Source organism: Quercus robur, chromosome 3 (genome assembly GCF_932294415.1).
Source record: "Quercus robur chromosome 3, dhQueRobu3.1, whole genome shotgun sequence".
Taxonomy (NCBI): Eukaryota; Viridiplantae; Streptophyta; class Magnoliopsida; order Fagales; family Fagaceae; genus Quercus; species Quercus robur.
In genome coordinates this window covers 11,711,767-11,731,760 of record NC_065536.1, presented here as the reverse complement: position 1 = coordinate 11,731,760, position 19,994 = coordinate 11,711,767, and the positions used below count along the sequence as shown (strand labels likewise).

Genomic DNA, 19,994 nt, shown 5'->3' with positions numbered 1-19,994 from the left:
TGATTTTTCAGTGTTTGGTAATGACCTTGAAAATAAGTTTAAGAATGTTTTCTGGTGTTTGGTATACAATTTTTTTTAAAAATATTTCTTGTATAATTTAAAACATGTATATTATGTAAACTAACTAATATAATCATTATAAATAAAAAACCAAGAATGAATTTGGTTTTCATACTAAAATTTTGACAATAAATACAATCAAAATTAATTAGTTGTTAAATTTTCATGATCTCTACCACTCATCTTGTTCATATATATAGACAGTAATGTATGTACACACACACATATCAACTATTTGTCTATATATATATATATATATATATATATAAATTTGACAGGGGAATACATTTTCAATAAGTATAAATAACAATAACTTTTAATTGTCTATTCTTTTTGTTGGTATACTAATTGTTTACTACGATCAACCACAAATCTTCAATATTATTCTAAATTATGTATTTACATAATGCACTATATAATATATCATCACTGTATAGTATCTGCTAAACAAAAAAGTATTTGCCAACAAATGCAATTCTCCTAAACAATTATCATTCATTATATAATAATATTATTAGTCCACGGTAAAGATTGTCCCATGTAAAAGCAATTTAGAGCAATTTTGGTACTATGTTTAAAATTTTCATCTTTTACTTCATTCATTCTTTCTTCTTCTTTATATTTTATTTTATTTTTTTTTTTGCACTTTATGTACAAAAAAGAAATAACTTTTGCCTGGAATCTATCAAACCGAAAATTTCTTTGAGAAAAAAGAAAATTGAGCTTGAAATTCAAAGTAAAGAATTGGGATTTTGGTAGAGAGGAATGAAATAATTATCACTGCAAATTTGTTCTCCTTTGCAAGTTGGAGCTAGTGACAAATTAGTGAAGGAAAAAAAAAATCTAATTAGAGAATTGTGTTACAGAGGGGAAGAGGAACATGGAGAAAAGAGAGACAGTTAGAGAGAGAAAGATCTATGGGAAGAGGAGAGACTAGAGTTAGTGACAGTGAGGAGAGAAAAAGTGAGAAAACTTACCATGAGAGAGAGAAGGCACCAAAAAATTATGTTTCCCACGACTATAGATAAAGATAATATTTATAGGAAATGCAATGCGTGAGAAAGAGATTGTTTTCCGAAAAATTTTTTTGGAAAACAACCTATAGAAATTAAGCCTTATTTTTATTAGGGTTTTTCATTGACCAAAAATAGTTTTCCATTGACCAAGGTTTTTTTTTTTTTTTTTTTGCTACCAAACACTAGAAAATGTGGAAAACTATCTTTACAGAAAGTTTTCCAATGAAACAAACAGAGTGTACAAACATTGTAAAATTAATGCCAAATATGGCAAAAAAAAAAGAACTCCAGGCAATAAAAACACTTACTCAAATGTATTTATATATAGACTATTATGAATAAACTCTAATCCTAATTGACTTGGGCTGTAGCCTAATTATTGAATTCTTACTCTAGAAAATTAAATAAAATAAAATAATTTAATTAATTAATAAGTCTAAAATAAAATCTGTTCCTCAAAAAAAAAAAAAAAAAAATTCCAATAGACTTATAGTAAAAATATAATTTGCTTCTAAAAAATTATATAAAATTATCCGTACTTCATACATCAAGAACTATTATGGTATTATATGGTAATTCACTTAATTATGTGAGTGGCCATTTTAAAGAATTGCTTTGTTATGATGATGCTAAGGGATGAGTAGACCAATAGGGCCTTCGTGCCCGGACCTAAGCCCCTAACTACCACCACCATCCCCTTCAAAATATTTTATAACGCCCTAGCTTTAACAAATTAACTCCCTCCTCCATTTTGAACTTTTTTTGGGAATAATTTGATAGTTGGAGTTGGAGGCTTTGAACCCTATATGGATCTATTAGAAGTATTTAGAAGTACCGATTGGTTAAGCTACAAGACAAAGAAGCTAAGAGTCTGTTTGGATACTGCTTATTTTGCTGAAATTAAAAACTTATTACTGAAAGTATTGTAGATAAAGGTAAAAGTTAGTTGAAATAGTACAGCGGGATCCATGAATAATACCAAAAAGTGCAATGAGGCCCATAAATAGTAGCAAAAATAAGCTGAATAGTAAAATAATTTTAAATTTTCATTGGTATCCAAACACACACTAACAACTCCCGAAGAATTGCACACCAAAAAAAATCTTATTGGTTACAAAAATTACAATTTACAACTTCTCCCCAAGAATTTATTTTATCCAAAGAGTTCCAAAAAAATAGATGGTTGGCCCATGACATATAGTCATTCTAATGGGGAAAAAAAAGAGACTTTTTAATATAAATTTTTATTTTATTTTAATTCTTATGCTTTTTGAATTTTATCAGCTAAAATCATTTAGTAATCAAAAAATATTTTTCCTAATCATTTAGCACCTTGAAATGCACGGCAACTTACAACAAGGAAAGAGATTCTAAGGACAACTACCACTATGAAAAGGTAGGTTTTGCAAGCAAAGAACTATTTCATGGAACATAAGAGCATAATCAATTGATATAACATCAAATTTTTACTTACTGAACTTCCTTTAGAAAAATATGATAGATTCTGTGACAATTACAAAAATGAAATGTAAACTTCTAACTACATACATATGCCATTGACAAAAATCCAATCAACAACCCCTCCTCGCATGCCCAGGGATGGGGAGTGGGGGGAAGAAAAAAGATTTTACACGTCTCCTTAGCAGAATAATTATTTCCCAAGATTGTTTCTCAATGTACATGCACTTTACAAGAAGGCAACGCCAAGCAGCAAGTCAGATAGATGATGAGCTAAATTGACATCACCAACATTCAGTATTCACATAGATGATTGGAGGCATCTATAAGCAATATTAGCTTCCATTTTCTCCAATAATCTGGGTGCGATTGGCCACATGAGTTTGAAGCAGCATACAAACATCACCATCCAAATGTTAAAACCAATCAACATGTTGGGTTGAAGTTTTGGGTTGCTTCTTTGGCTTTAGGTACTGATTGTTCTCAAACTTGGCTTTAACTATAAGAGAATAGAGCAATTCTGCCTCAACTAATGAATTATAAGGCGTGCTCAAGATACTAAGATATCAAATAAACTAGAAATAGAAATTATAGTTAGAAGCTATAAGATATAATTGTAAGATAGTATGTGTCATTGATATGTGATCACATCAAGGTTATTCATAGCACAAACCAGTGCATGTTTATCTTGATCTTTTGGCGGTAATAGATATGGAGCAGGAGAATGCAGATTATACACCAATCAATCGAAGTCAAGAACACATGCTCCGTCAATTTCTTTCACAAGTGTGGCTACAGTGAAGTGATTCTATACAATTCATTTGAATCAATTTTTGCACCTACAACAGTCAACAGTGATTTCCAGGAAGGTAAGAGATATGACCATCTACCTGTCTAGTAGCTCCTCTAAGATAATTCTCTGTGAAGGTGTAACATAATGGATACAACTTTTTGGGCACTACCCTACTGAATTTGGTAGTCTTCACCATGAACTAATCATATGCATAGATGTTTTAAAACTGAAATTTAATTAATATTATTGGATCAAATTCATGTTAATAGTTGTTATAATACTATTGGAACTACCAAACTGGAAACCCTTTTTTTTTTTTAATGAATAAAAAGCCAAATTGGCAACTTGTGTCTTTTTTTTCAAATTAGTCTATTCTGTTTTTCTAAAATATCCTTAACACCATCTTGTAAAGTGGCTATATTATTAAAGCCAAAAAATTATTGTCCTCTATGGATAACAAAAGGTGCAGTTTTGCCTAAGAAAGATGCAATAACATATGCAAAAAGAATGAGAGTCTAAACAACAAAATATATCAAAGTTTACATTTTACTTGACCATTTTTCTATGAAATTCTTCAATAAGATGTATAAGAAATGATTCTATATAATTTGAAAATACTAAGGAAGTCATGATGTTTGTCCTATAGGACATTTTCAAATCACTAGATTTTGATGGATTTTGAGAACCTTCAATCATTTTAGTAAACTCAAGATAAATATTAAGTATCTCAGAAAAATTTTAATAAAAAAATATCCATGTGCAACTTGAAAATCATCAAGAAAATTGACAAATTCCCCCAATAGCAGGAATAGGAGATTATTTGCATACATTAGAGTGAGTGAATGAGCTTGAATGTCGCAGAAATGGAAAACTCACTTTTATTAAAGGCAAAGCCTATGGTTTTCCAAGATAGGATGAGATACAATCAAAGGATCAAAAAGAGACCTAATCTAAAATACCCTTAGACACTAAAGTTTGGACCCAAGATAGAGAAGCATGACCTAGCCGTGAATACCACAACTCCAAAGAGGTGATGCTATGTGAGTGTATGTAACAAAGACAATTACATGTAAAGATGTAAGAAGAAAAGCCATCCAACTTTACGTTTTGTCCCAATGGTCTATGCTATCTAAGGACTATGTACAACAATAGAAGAAAATCCTATGCGAAGCCCTAGCTCACACGATCGGCCAAATATATAAGAAATTTAACGAAAATTTAGGCATAAGATAAACATTTGAAATAGATAATTGAGTAGTAGTAGCAATGCCTATAATGGTCATGGTAGAGCCACTGGCAATGTGATTGATAGGTATACGAAAAGTATGGGTTTGTATGGTACAAGAGGTAGAATCAGGTGTAATATGAGTGTAGCAAGCAAGGTCAAGATATCAAAATGAGAGATATCAAAATGAGTGTTTACCTCGTGCAACATAAAGAATGGAAGAGAATGCACCTTACGGGACAAAATGTTATTGATAAGAGTCTTTAGGTCAACTGCTGTTAATGTAAACATGAGTTGAAAGACTTGCCAAAACTACTTGTGTTGGGTGATGGGGTTGGAGGATGCAACAATATGCTGTTGATGTTGGCCATGGAAGCTGATGATTGAGTGACACGGGCATGCTTTCGAAAGTATCCTACAAAAGGTGCAGAAGTGAGAATGATCATATTTAGAGTTAGATCGCTGAGAGCCAAAGTGATCATAGTGCTCATTCTGATGAATTGCAGATGTTGAAGGCGGATCAAGGGATGATGTGGCCAAGATTGTGTTACAAGGCCGAGATAGTAAGACTTGTAAATGTTACCTCTTATACAAGCTCCTTGAAAACTTTTTCAATCTTAGGCAAAGGAGAACTTTTTCAGTTGATCCCGATATTCACAAAATTTTGGGCATTGCATACATAATCCATGTTGGTTCATATAGTGAAATTTGATCCCACAAATATTGCATGTGTGGGAAAAAAAAAAAAATCATCAATAGATTGCCCTAGCTCTTGTTTGAGACGATATAGTTCAACCATGAGCTGCCTTGGCACCATTCGCAAGAGCAACCTTTATATAAGCTCTCAACCTTGTTAGGAAAGTATAGAGGTACATAAGTGCAGTACAGCTGGTAGTATAATAGTACAATTGATTACATATAGCATAAGGTGTTGGGGAAGTGGGCCTAGAACGAATACTCTAACAACATACAAGCTCACAAGGAATGGAAAAATAAGAGAATTAACCAACCTTGAGAAGACACACAAGCACTTCCAGTAGAAGCAAATGAGAAGGCATGAGGGGCCCTTTTTACACATGAATATGGACACCTTGCAGATGATTCAAAAATTGCATAGATGAGCGAGAGAGGAAAAACAAAAGATATCACATTTTGATTGGAAAAATAATTTAAATGATAACCATCAAATGGAAAATTATTTTTGTAAAGTGATTTTCACAAATATGGTTGTACACTCATCCCAAAAGGATGATAATCCCTTGATGTAGTAATTTTTTATTATTAAATATTCTAGTGTATGGTCATATGATTGAACAAGCATTTCTAAGTTTACCAAATATGAATACTCAACAGAGGGAGTAGCTTATGATCTTCAAAAATAGGTAGAATAGCAAAAGAGTACTTTGTGCACATGATAATGACCAAAGGTAGGTGTGTGCAAGCAATATGGTAAGAATGGATCCATCAAGTATATTCTAGAATAAAATTAATGCAGCAGTACCTTTGCCAACACAGAGAACCTTATTAACAACGATATCAAATGCTTCACACTCTAGTTTTTTGAATGGATCTAAACAGTCACTACAAAATGAACCTCAATAGTAAGAATAAAAGAAAAAATGTACAATGAAATAAACAACAAATAAATAATAAAGTACATATAGATTACATCATTAAGTTCCCAAGTATGATTCATAGAAAGTCATTTTACTCAATTATTATGATATATTTATTTGCGTGAGAGCTGGGCTAGTAAAATTCAGTTAATACTGGATACAGTATACCCAGACACATTATCAAAAGTAAAGAACAATATATTATTAATAACTGTTCAAAAAGTTGACAGTTTTGTTAGAATGCTTGAGTACTTGTACCAAATAACAATTAATCATCCCTACTCAACAACTGAATGGATATAGCTTGGGCAAAGGAAAAAGGAAGAATAAATTAAAATGAAAAAAAATAAGCACAGCTTAGCACATTACTGCTAAAATTCAAGAAACATAGCAACGGGTTTACCTTTCAATAATTTGTGATTGGCTGTAGTTTGATAATATCAGCACATATTTTTAGCCCCAAAACAATCAGTAGGTATAATCACTAATCAGTAGTGACAAGTATTGTAGAAGTAATTAAAAATTAAAATTAAAAAAGGATACTGCAAATAACATATAGAGAACCTAATGTAATGCACCTAAGATACTGTATCTAAATTTTATCCATAGAATATAGCAATTGCTAATGCAAAATTACTTAAAACAAGATGACAACCAAACCTCTCACACTAAACACAAGACAAATCTTTGATATCAAACTCCTACAAGCACAAAACAAAAACTACACCACCACTCAATGTAAGGGACTATATCATCTCCCTGTTTCTTTTCTTACCAATGTGGGACTAACACTCTTGATAGGAATTATTGCATCTCCTTTTACTTTTCTAAACTATGTGGGATTCCAAAACCAATAACGACATCTATAAACTTTGGAGGTGTGCAAGTAAATGAAAACCAATGTAAATGTCAAGGTGGATTTTCAGAATGAAGAGGCTTGGAACTTAATTGTGTGGAAAGCAAAAGCACAACAACCTAACCTGACTTAAAATTCGAGGGGAGAAAATGGTACCTTAAATTATTTAACAACAAAAATAGTGATACAAAGAAGCTCAAGAGATGCCAAGTATTCAGTCCCATGGTGGCAAATAATGGTTATGTTAATTGCATAGTAATCAGGAGACAAAAACCAAATAACATAAGAATTAGGCAATGAAAAAGAGGTCTGACTTAGATGATCAGAACAAGCATATCACAGCATTACTAAAATTATAATAAAATAAGACAATGGGACAGTACTAGAATGCTTAAAAATTAAGGGAAAAGAACCAAAAGAATGACTTTTCGAACACAAGTACACAGGTAAGTCATAGAAAATTATTTTTCCTTGAAATTTTAGAAGTATTATGTAACAATGAGATCCTTCAAACCAGGAAAGGCCTGACCAACATTTTCTAAACTAAGCCCTGAACTTATTAGACAAGATTTGTAGTCTCTTTGCCCAAAAAGGTTTTGAAGATTACCTTGGACTTGGAAGATATTCAATTAAACTATATAACTCAACCAGCCATGTTATTAACAATTGTTGCTCCCAAATCACCATGTTCTTAACATCAATATTTACAAAGTACATTTTGTGCCTTCATATTAAAATATCAGGCCAATATTCTTACTAAGACGATATATAAAATTTATGTTGAGAAAACACAAAAGAAAAGTACCTCACCATCAATGATAATTAAATCATGCATAATTGAGCTTTCATAGAAATAACAATCATAGTAATAATATTAGTGATTAAAACTAATGACATAAAAGATGTTGATAAACATGTAAATCTATAATAACTTAAAATGCTATTGAATCTTTGCATTCATGCTTTGACTCTAATTGCTCATTTCCCTCTTCAAAATAACTAATGCTCACCTAATGCAGAAGAAAGAAGACATAGACAATTAATGTGAGCTCAAGAAAAATGAATGCAATCGAAATTGCATAGAAATAGAAAATAGAGGGAAAACTAGTCATACACAGTTGATAAGAGATACCAGAAATTTGCCTTTTATTTCCAGTATTTGTTCATCAACCCTGAACTTTATGTTCCACACTAAAATCAAAGTTCCATTGCTAAACAATGTACTACCATAAAACATTGAAAACTGAAAATTCCTACTATCAACAAGCTTATTGTTTCAAACAGAAGTGGATGAGGTAGGGTACAACCACACTCAAACAAGCTTCAGTTGGTACAATGTATTTACATTGTATTTGAACCATGATGCCAAGAAAGAGCATTGAAAAGAATTATTGCATTGTCATTTGATGAATTCCACGCACCAAAAAACTTACGTGGACTACATCTAGTATAAATTAAAAACACATTTGTCCTTTTTATAAACAACTCTTGTGGATGTAGAAATTACACTGAGCACATTGATAGATCAACTTTTCACAAGAATCATTACATTCGTTACATTGAGGGTGGTCTTTAGTTTCCTCAAGGAAAGTAAGAGGGTGTGAGTGACAGTCAAATTTGTAAGTTCCTCCAAACTTGTAATTTGGGTATTTCCCAATAATACATTTTGGATGAGCAGGATAACTGCAATCCTCACAGTAGTAAAACCAATACTTTGAGTCCCGTTCTTCTTCACAGATATCACAATAATATTTACCAGAGTTATCTTCAACTCTATAACTGAGAGCAAAGGGATGCTCATGTTGTTTGTATCTTGTAAAATGTGGTAGTGTAGCACATCTGAAGTCCAAAGTAAATGCACAAGTGGTACAACAGAATATTGGGTAAGTTCTAGATTCACAACAACTACAATTCTGAGAAGATTCAACACTAGAGAGAATAAGTCTGTGATCATGGCCAGGGTGGATAAGGATTTCTGAGATCATACTACATTGAACATCAAGTCTAAAACGGCATGTCTCACACCAATAGGTGAAGCCATTGCATCTACGATGGCAGGCATAACACCTAAAATCCTTACTTGGTTTCATTGGGAGCAGGGATAGGGGGTGTTGATGAAGTGGGTGTCGCTTTTTTTTGGGTAAATTAGCACAAGATTCATGAAGAAAGAAGCTACACTTTACGCAACTATAAAACAGCGGGAGAATAGCTCTTACGCACCCATCGCATTTTTGGTTATTTAGAAGCTGCTCGGTGAGCATTAAGTCATGCTCATGACTAAAGCGTTTGATTTCTGCAGCTATTTGAATTCCACCCTCCCTCTTATTGTATTTTTTGACTTTGTAAGTTGAGTCAACCGATTCACTGAGTTCTAAAACTTCATCCTCATCTTTAAATTCTTGCAAATTTATGCTCTCCTTGTTTCCTATAGCACAATTGAGGTGGGCAGCAAAATCACATTTGGAGCAATAGTAAAACCCATAGCATGTGTCCACCTCTTGACCACAAATTTGACAAAATCGGGAGTTGGATTGATGGAACTCAAGAGAAGAATGGGTGAGGTGAAGGAGGTGCTTGTGATGCACAACTTTGACTTTGTGTGGGAAAAGAGGACATCTTCTATGAATCCAGAAACCGCATGGATTACATAAATAGGGCATACCTTTGTCTTCAACGCCACAAAGGTCACAAGTGAAAGAGATCCACTTCCAAACAGGGGTCAACGGGTGGTGGTGGAATTCAGGTTCCATGGTGGTGGGTGCTAAAGAAGCGCATGTAATGTGAAGGTTGAAGTCGCAGCGAGAACACCGATAAGTGTATTCCTCACGATCTTCTTTGCAGAGTTCGCATTTGTAAAGTTGTTTGTCCTCACCGTTATATGCCCATAATAGTGGAGAAAAGAGAATAAGAGGATGGATTGGGTGCAAGGGATGGTGCAACCCAAGGGGTAGTTCTGCACATGATTTATGATGAACCCAAATCCCTCCGCATTCTTTACAACTGTAGCTAGGTCCATATACTTGTTCATCACACCCCCAACAAGAACGTCCACTTCTATCTTCTGGATTGAAGACCAAGGGATGCTTAGGATGGATAAAATGTAGAAGCTGTTGCTGCTGCTCCATCTATCTTCTTTATTCGTATGACATGCAAAGTGACAGTGACAATAATAGACATATCATCAAATTTATTGTTTATAAAATAATAAGAAAAAAGGCATAATAATACGTAGAAAGGGTGAATCCAAATATAAATAAAAATCAGAGAGAGTGCGTGATTTTTTAAAAAATAAACGGAATGCATCTAAAAGTTAGAAATAAAATAGTAAGAATGTTTGCACAACAAAAATTAAAACCATGTTTTTAATTGATCCTCCATTCTTGTTATTAGAAAAATAATAATTAGTTTTTTACTTTTTTTTTTTCTCTTGATTATGTCAATCATTATCATTTATTTAAAATCATCTAACACATATCTATGTTTACCTTTATTCATTATGTAAGTAAATAGTGCAACTAAGTTTGCCTTCATATTTATATATTGTAATTTCCTTATGCAAGCTTTTACTTAACCAAGGTTATCCATTAAAGCTCATAACAACAAAGCTAACCCAACAAAATCTCCGGGAGATTTTTTTTTGATAGTTAATAATACTTTAATTGAAAAAACTGAACATCATAAAGGTGGTATGGGGATACAAAAATGAAAGAGTAAAGCCTTTTAGAGCTTTACGTAAACCTCATTCGAGCTTGGCTATGTTAATCCAATTATAACATAAAAAATACAACATGATGGTTTTTTTCATTTAACAAATATTTTTTTATTTTTTAATGCCGAGACTATCACTCCCTTAACATTTATGTATATTAATATTTTGTCAAGAGTTTTTTTAGCTCGGTCGTACTGGTAGATGTTCTTCATGAAAATAATTTATGTTATAGTCCTCTCTTTCCCACTTGTGATAAATAGGGTGGAAAAATGTTCTGGTAATGTTTGAGATCGAATGTAAACTATTTTAGTACTAATAAAGGACAAAACAAATATTTGATAGAGATTGGTTCAAGTTAGACTTTTTGGTAACTTTTACTGAAGTTATATTCCTCAATAATTTTTTTCCATAATAATTTTTTTTTTTTGATAAGTTACTTTTTTTCCATAATAATAGTTTGTAAATCCAATTGTTAGACTAAATTTCTTTCTCCAACTATCATGCTTACCAAATATTAGGGTGATCTACTATTCTTTTTGAATATCAAGGTGATTAGACATGAAAAGCTCACTAATCTATGAAGAATGATTATAGTTTTTTGCATTCTTAAATATAGTAAACAGCTAACTTATAAGTTTAACAAAAAATGGCAACTAATTATTTTCAAATTTTACGTAATTAACCTGTAACAGATATTAAATAAAAACGTGATTCAAGAAAATAATGATTTATATAAAAAAGTTGAGTGATATACTATTTATCAAAATTGCAAACCATTTAGAGTAATATATCTCATAAAAATATAGTGACAAATTTTTAGTAAGCAAAGTAACCATTGTTTATGAATACCAATACAAAAACACACATGCATATGAACAAATTTACCTAAGCAAGGTTCATCAAAAAAATTAATGTAAGCAACTATCAAAACTTACAACAAGAAGAATCCAATTTTGGCTTCAAAACAAACCTTGGGAAGCTTCCAAGTTATTTTCTGTATTGAATTTTTTAAGGCTAAGTTCATATGTTAACCCTTCATAACTTCTACTATATATAGGATTACCAAGCCATTGTGCCAAAGAAGATATACCTTGTCCAACTCAATAGATCATCATGTCATAGAAGAAATTCTTTCTCCAATACAAAAGAAAACAAAAGAAAGAAGGAACAAAAGAAGCAAGCAAGGCATTTATGCTTCCTTGCCAACTTGGAGTTAAATCTTCATAGTAACATTTCCTATTTCTTTTCCTCTTTTTTTTCCCCCTCTTTCTTTTGTGTTTCCAAACATGTCCATACTAACATTAAATTTTTCTCATTCATTTATGAGATTTCTTTATGCATCTCTATTTGGGTTATACATAAATGAAATTTTATCTCGTGTTACATTTAGATGATGAATTTTGAGTCAGAATTTACTCAAAATTTTACTTTTGAAATTTATAATATTGATTTCTATTGTTTATGTTAAAAAAATGACAATACAAAAATTCTATAGAATTTTATACTTCAGATTTCAAAGCATCCAAATTCAAAGTCCAATTCCCAGTTTGCTAAACAAACTAAATTCATATGCATTTCTTTCACTCATCCCTTACCCTTTTTTTAATTGAATAAACACCCTTCATCTCTGTATCTTTGTTTCATTCCATCACTCCCTTAATCAAGACATAAAGTAATGAGAAAGCACACACATAAAAAGCAAGCAAATGACGAAAAGGTCCATCTCTGCAAATTACTTACACACAGAGTCAACACCATATATTACAAATTTGTAGGTATTTCACCTAAGAAAAACTAAATAACATTGGCAGAAATATAGAAGGTTCTCTCAATTTATTTAGCTGCTTCATTACTGGTATCACTGGTGAAACTTTAACTAAAAAATGTTTCCCAGTGCAAAAAAGGACAATTAAGTATGTAAAAGTTGGAAATTTATTTCCAGCATTCCGGGAACTTGTGATAATGATTTCCTCTGTAAAACTTGACCACAATAGATTTTATACTTCCACAAGGTTGCAAACAACATTAAAAGAGTATTCTTTACCCAGCTCAATGGACAGTCATGGTAATTCCAGCCATGAAACGAAACTTGAGAAGTGACACCTAGAGGGACCTTAAAAGTGATCTTAACGGGAATAACGTCACCGGACACTATCAAGAAATAGTTTTCTAAGTAATGAACAGGAAGAATTCTTGAACGGTTGATCCTTGATATAAAGTCCTTTTTCTTTCATACTCTCCTTGAATGGAGCTTAGTTTTACCTCCTTGTAGCTAATAATTGTTACTTGGTCAAGACTTTGTTGATGATGTGATTCTGTGTTTAATTTTGAGAAATTTCTCTCTTATTGCCTTTATTTCTTTACACGATTTACTACATGGACATGCAATATTAAATGTGCAAAAGTGCTTTGCCTTAGTAAGGATGAATGAGTAGAAACAAAAGCAATCCTTTAGCTGAAAAAGAAGAACAAGTACTTGAGTAAAAAAGAGACGGTATACCAAGTGTCAAAAGCATTAGGATGAATGTACTAACACCAAAAGAGACAGGGTTATTAATAATCAGACTTATATGATAAATATTAAAGGTTTCATAAGATGCTAGAATAAGTCGACAAGCCTTCTTCACCTCAATTGGGAAGAAGGACATAGATAGCTCACATATTCTAGTTCCTAAACTTTAACCAAAAGCCGGTCTAATCTTGTTTTTTGATTTTCCATGTGGGGGCAATCCAATGGGGCAAAGACTTAATATTGTGCTAGAGATACTATGAAGTTTGCTCTTAATGGTTGGTAGCTTCTTAGTAAAATAAGAGTATCTTAAATTTTGAATTGCTTAAGAAAGAGGCAAGCTGAAAAAGACTATTCTTCTCAAAATTCTCATAAGAATGAATGCTATCACTGACCTCAGGAAATGTATATTGCATATGTGAACCAGCAGGGAATATGACAAGTGTTGAGTCTGAAGATGCTCTACTAAAAAAATGTTTCCCTCAACTCCCGTTGTTACTTGGATATTCAAAGAACACTCATCAACCCAGGCACGTCTATTTTCTAACTCTGTTGTAGCATGCAAATACACCCTCTTGTAATCGTCAAAAAACAATGAAACCAAGTGCGGATCAATTATTTTCACTGGCTGCATCAAATAATAAAGCATCCGTATCTGAATTATCTGATTACAATAGGCATAGAACAATTCTCCCAATGGAACAAAAGCACCATTATATATTGAAATTCTAATTTGGAAAGAATTGCATGACCACAAATAGAAATTAATAAGGAATTACAGAAGAAATCTACACTAAATGTTTTGAAACCATGGATATGTACAACTTATGAGGGTAATAATAATGTTTACACTAGTGCATTCATTTAAAAGTTCCAAATATCATTAACATTATATTTTATCACATATCTATTGTTATGGAAGGAAGTTATGCAATACAGCTGACCCCATTTATTGATAGAGACACCTCATCCCATATGGCCAGTGTTCCTATCCTTGTAATCGTACAAATGTCAAGTACTTAGAAACAGAATTATTTTTCTTTGACATATTCTATATATATATATATATATGGTTCATTCAACTGCACTGAGAACATACGGATAGGTTACAATAGGACAAAAATACATTCTTAACTGCAAAAGACACAATAAGACGTGAATGTAAGTGGAATTTCCCTTCCTTTATCCTGGGAGGATGCATATAGAAGTTCCGGCATTGTGTGACTTTCCCTTTCAAAACTCTTTTTTTTAATCAATAAATAATTCATTAAATAGCAGAGGTGCAACCCATTTACAAGGAAATTATGCAAGACATGCAACAACAATTATGAATGAAAATTACAAAGATCAAGCATCTAAATTAGAAATGTAAAACTGTCCCAAAGCTAATATCCACTCATATAAGGATCTACGAAATGAAAAAAAGCTTGGAATTTTGAAGGATAAAACATTATCTGTATTTGATGAATCCACTGTATATTGTATGTCTATATTTTGTTCTTCTAGGTCAAACTCAGTTAACAAGATTTTGTGTCCCTTAAAATTCATTATCTTTAGAACTTTGTTGGATTGGATGTTAGTTTTGCCTAGTCTATCTTTATGTTCTGTTATTGATTTGATAGATTCATGTACTTTGTATAATTGATTGTATGGTCCCCTGTTGTATATTCCATGTATACTTGGGCAACCCTATTTTTTATATCAATAAGAATTGCATAATTTATACCAAAAAAAAAAAAAAAAACTACATAAGAATTATTCTTATACCTATGACCCATTTTCAACCGAATAATTCTCCACTGTATAACTAATTTCTCAATGATTTATCACACTGACACTATTCACTAAATATTTGTTTCAAATATTTGTTTCAAATATTTGTAGAAAACTGTCTCGTTTTGGTTCTGACTGGAAATTTCAAATAATTTCTCATCAATACGCATCTACTGTCTCTCATTTTCCAACAAGAAACTAGAGATAACAATATCATTATGGAAAAAAAAAATAACCATGATCAAAGGTAAAAAAAAACATAGTCACCTTATAGGAGCCATCCAATCCCAACCCAGAACGTATTGTGTGGCAACGTCTTTTCCAATCTAGCATGAAAAAAAATTATTGAAAAATTGCATGCATTCCAAGCATATCAAAATTTAGATTTTTACTCCAACACTCCACTCGCATGGGATCCAAAATCATAGATGTAATTCTAAAATAAAATAATATATAAATTAAATAGGTTTTGGAGGCCCCCCCCCCCCTTATGGGGAATTCTCCCAGGAGGACGAACAAGAAAGGCAAGCAATTTTGACCATCAGAATGTAGAATATCAGTGACATCGAGAGAATGCTAATGAAACATCCCCTTTGGCATGAGCTTTTTGTGCCCATTTTCAGACCATCTTTTGGTTAAAATCTGACCCAATAACAGTGACCAACTACCCAAGTACTGACAAATTTCACACATGGTTGAGAGGAAAAAACACTATCAAGTGAAATTTATAGGGAATGCAACCAAAGGAAAATCTTACAATTTCTTAAAAATTAGCATGAAAATCATTTCAAGGAGTATAAAATCTCAGGGTCAGGAACAACTTTGTGTCTCTACCAAGATTGCCAAAACACTGTCAATCAAATCACCATTAGCCCTCACTAATTGAAAAAATACAACTTTCATTTTTCTTTTTCTGCCCCAAAATTCCCTTAACAGCTATTACATAACCATGATTATATACAGATACAGCACTTGCCAACCTTTGTTTCTATAAATGATAGTGATGTTATTGAACACAAATTACAAGTATGATCAACAGAGCCATAAATAGTGGATGTTATAAAAACAAAAAATTATAATAAATAGAGGCATAAATAAACAATAGACCAGCAGGGAGTGCAAGTAAAATATAACGCAAGATGTACGAGTTAAGCTTTGGAAGCTCAAAATTGACAAGCGATTGCATAATGTTATATTAATAAAGGAAAATAAGATTGAAGAGAAGGCGGTGAAAGATAAATTTACGTTCCGGGAACGACGGCGTTTAACCAAAGGGCTAACCTCCGTGGACATCGCCGCGAATCAGCCCGAGTCGAACCGAGTCTTCCCTGTACTCGCCATTTAAGCCGACCGAGTCATGACTCGCTCAGAAGTGAGAGTGAGAAAGAGAGAGTCAGTGTGTGATTGATTCTCTTCTTTGTCGGTGTATGAGGGTGTGACCGTGTGAGAGAAAAGCGAAAGGCAGTAAGGGTATTTTTGGTAATACCAAAAAGGGAGTGGGGCCGGGCTAGCCACGTGGAATGAGTGTCTGTTTATAAAAGTTATAAAAGAAAAATTAAAAATTAAAATTGTCGTTGTGTTAAAAATATCAACTATATTTCAAATTAGCCGCTTTCACTGTTGGAATGCGTTTAGTTTAGGTACTTAGGTTCAGACGATGTGTCGTTTTGTGAAAATGAAGAAGACGATCTCTTCGAAGGACTTAATGGCTACAGCCAGGTTATCATCAAATCTCCCCAACTTCACAGAGAACAGCAATGCAGCTTGCCTTGTTGAAAAAATTGCAGACAAATTAGATGCCCTATCTTGTGAAAATGCCTTCGACTACAGCGCTGCTCCAGGCAACAAGCCTAATTTCACCGACTTTGACAAGCTCCTGGATAAGTGTGACATAAATGGCAACAACACACTTGATGGGGAAATACTGCCTATTTGTGTGCCCAAATTAGACCCAACTGCGGTCCTTTCTAATTATACAAATTCTCAATATGCAAAATATCTTAATGATTCCAGCTACACCGGGGCCGAGATTGGCTCTGAGGAAAATTGGATGGTGGTTGTTTTGAGCACTAACACATCAATCGGAAGCTTTTCTGGTGTAGCTTCTTTGATTGCTAATATAAGTATGAGTAACTGCCTGGTGGCTTTGTTCTTTGGATTGCTTGTTATTTCAGTGAGCTGAAATGCTTCAGGTGCTTGCCATTTACACAAACTAATCGCAGACCCGCGCAATGCACGGGAAAATTTGATATCATAATTTTTATTCGAACATTACTGAATTATATTATACCTTGTATATTTTTAAAAATTCAATATGTGTTATTTGAAATTGGGTTTTAAATTATCACATATGAACAAATCCCACAGTATATAGCCTTTAAATTTATAAATTACATGATTACTTGCATTTGTTGTTCCCACAAAAATAAGCTTAATTTGGTGCTAACTGTTATAATAGAAGTTGTGCAATTTCAAGGCTTGCAAGGAGACTAAAAGGGGAAAATGAATTAAAAAAATATCAATTCAAAAATGTTAAATGAAATAAGCATTGTATATATGTAATATTAAGTAAATAATGGAACACCACAAAAGATGTCATTACTGCTAAGCTATCACTTTGAACTCCCAAAAATTAATCTAAGGGTCTAGATATAAGGATAATTGGAATAATAATAAGTGCCAAAAAAAAAAAAAAATTCTAGTTACTCAAGTATTTATACATAAAAACATTAATAGCAAAATGATGTTCTCAAGTAAACTATATTTTATCTTATTCTCCTTTTGGTTTTTTCCTAAAGATGATCAGCTAAGTAAATTAGAAGCTTACCAAGAAAGCTTAGATCAATAAGAAATTTGATGGTAGAGATGTTGATTATTTGTAATAGAATGACCAAAAATAAAAATATACGATTCTGAGAATAAAATATAAGAAAAGGAATTTTACCAAACACATGAGATGCAACAATAACAAAATAGCTACATGGAAGATTTTATGACCTTTCTTATGCTCTACAAATACTTATGAATCCACCATTTTGTTCATATATAAAAGAAACGCAGAAATTTTTCATTATCAATTTGCTTCATATCAACATCAAGAAATTCAACAATAATGATGAGTTAAATAAAACAGTGTTGATTTCCATTTGCATATCATAAAATAAAGAAATTATGAGTCCATATTTAGTGGTGATGTCTCTATTAGCTCCAAAATGGCAAAAAGTAGTTGTTTTCTAAGTGAAGGCTCTTAGAAGTAAAAATTTGTGAGCTTCAATAATTGATTGAGCTTGATTGTTGTTGAGGGCCATTTTTGCGCATAGCCACGTGTCTTCCGCTGGAGGGGTGACATTGCTAGACCCGGATTTGTTTTGGGGAGTTCAATCCGAAACTCAATATTGGGCCGCACAGACCAATAGCTTTCGGTGCATTTTTAACCCTACAAAATAAATAAAGCCCAAAGTCTAAAAGTCGTGATAATGGTTGAAATAAATAAATGATATGTTTAATTGAATAGTTTTGATTAAATGATGAGTTGAGCGTCATTATTATGTATACTAGTCGCCAACCCGTGCTATGCACGGGAACCTACCTATTTATGTGGTAAACTAAATTGATTTTATAAAATTTTAAATTGATTAAGAAACTATATTATTGCATGAATTGCTCTTGTATAACTTCAATTTGTGTTACAATTTGATAAAGAAGTCATTGTTTGAACGTGCAATGACTTACGAAAAATATTAAAGAATAGTTCATGACTATAAACTTATAATTATTGAAAAGAATCAAAAGATTAAGAGCTTAAAAATTATAAAAATATATGTGTGTGTGACTACACAACAGAGAAATATAAGAGAAAAATTTGTTACACTCAAAATAATAATTCATGGTTATAATTATTGAAATTTTCCAGATAGTTTTGGATATTACAAAAATATAACTCAAAAAGTCAGATGTTAAAACTTCCAAAAGGCCAAAAAATATTAAGGAATCATAAGATTTACATCCTATAAATTATTGAAACAAAACTATATATATATATATATATATATGATTTTATAATAGAGAAATATAAAAGAAAAATTGATTACCTTCAAAAGAATAATACATGGTATAGTTGTTGAAATCTGCTAAACATGTTCAAATATTGCAAAAACTAACACAAAATATATGACTATTCAAAAGAGAAAAATAAGAAGAAGAAAAAAGTACATGAACCTATAAAGTAATTAGTTTTAAATTTTAATGGGTCTAAACTTTAAACAATGAAAAAAAATCACATGTTAGGTTGTGTTCCTAGCAACCTTGAAAGTAAAAGTAAAGGGAAAAAAAAAACCATGAAATACCATCAGCCAATAAGTTTTAATGGGTTTAAACTACAAACAATGAACAAAAATAATCATAAACAATCATAGGTGCAGGGTTTGGTTACCAAGATCAGATGGTTGTAAAACACAACATTTCAACATTGATTTAGGGTTATGCAGAAGGCAACATAAATGACAGAAAATTGTTTTTACGTTGTCTGCTATGCCAACCATCTAAATATATTAATTCCAAAAAAAATTAAATAAAATAATTCCTAGAATTATATGAGATAATTAAGAAGAACATCAAGCCCTTGCGTGGATGTTATTTGTGGACGACTGTCCATCACTGCAATTCATAGACTTTGTTGTTAATAAGACAATCGAGTTCAAAACTAAAAGCAATTGGGTGGCCTTTGTACTACAGGATTTGTTCTCGTTGAAGAATCAACTTGCTTCCTGCTATGGCTTCAATTTGATATGTGTGTTTTCTTTGTGAAAATTTGAGTGAGTATGAAGGGTTTCGACCTTGGCAGAAATTTATTTGTGAAAATTTTTGTTATAGAATTTTAGTTGAAATAGAATTTTCAAGCTTTTGAAACATATATCTAATAGAATTTTATTTAAACTAAACTATTGTAATACTTGATAAGATATAAAACCAAAAATAAA

At 32.0% G+C, this 19,994-nt stretch overlaps 2 protein-coding genes and 1 pseudogene across 33 annotated transcripts in view; 1 reads left to right on the top strand and 2 right to left on the bottom strand.

Annotated features, from left to right (window-relative positions):
- Positions 1–19,994, bottom strand: part of LOC126717063 (mannosylglycoprotein endo-beta-mannosidase-like) — an 82,962-nt gene that overhangs the window by 19,358 nt on the left and 43,610 nt on the right. For 6 of the 27 annotated variants that reach the window (XM_050418255.1, XM_050418246.1, XM_050418262.1 and 3 more), the window contains 2 exons: positions 13,638–13,870; positions 8,403–10,156 (listed from right to left, as the gene is read on the bottom strand). In XM_050418255.1, coding sequence (XP_050274212.1) covers positions 8,500–10,149 — 1,650 coding nt within the window. In that variant the 5' untranslated portion in view covers positions 10,150–10,156; positions 13,638–13,870 and the 3' untranslated portion in view covers positions 8,403–8,499. Of the gene's footprint in view, positions 1–8,402; positions 10,157–13,637; positions 13,871–15,282; positions 15,342–16,260; positions 16,444–19,994 lie in introns of those variants that run through there. The other 21 variants (XM_050418253.1, XM_050418239.1, XM_050418249.1 and 18 more) reach the window with 12 other exon arrangements.
- LOC126717066 (uncharacterized) overlaps positions 1–19,994 on the bottom strand; it is an 86,246-nt gene that overhangs the window by 32,834 nt on the left and 33,418 nt on the right. The window contains exons 4-6 of one of the 6 annotated variants that reach the window (XM_050418277.1): positions 6,054–6,072; positions 5,563–5,642; positions 3,374–4,967 (exon numbers count right to left, since the gene is read on the bottom strand). The gene's annotated coding sequence lies outside the window, so the exon portion shown is untranslated. Of the gene's footprint in view, positions 1–3,373; positions 5,643–6,053; positions 6,747–18,061; positions 18,452–19,994 lie in introns of those variants that run through there. The other 5 variants (XM_050418276.1, XM_050418278.1, XM_050418268.1 and 2 more) reach the window with 5 other exon arrangements.
- On the top strand, positions 16,373–17,209 carry LOC126719242 (uncharacterized GPI-anchored protein At5g19250-like; annotated as a pseudogene).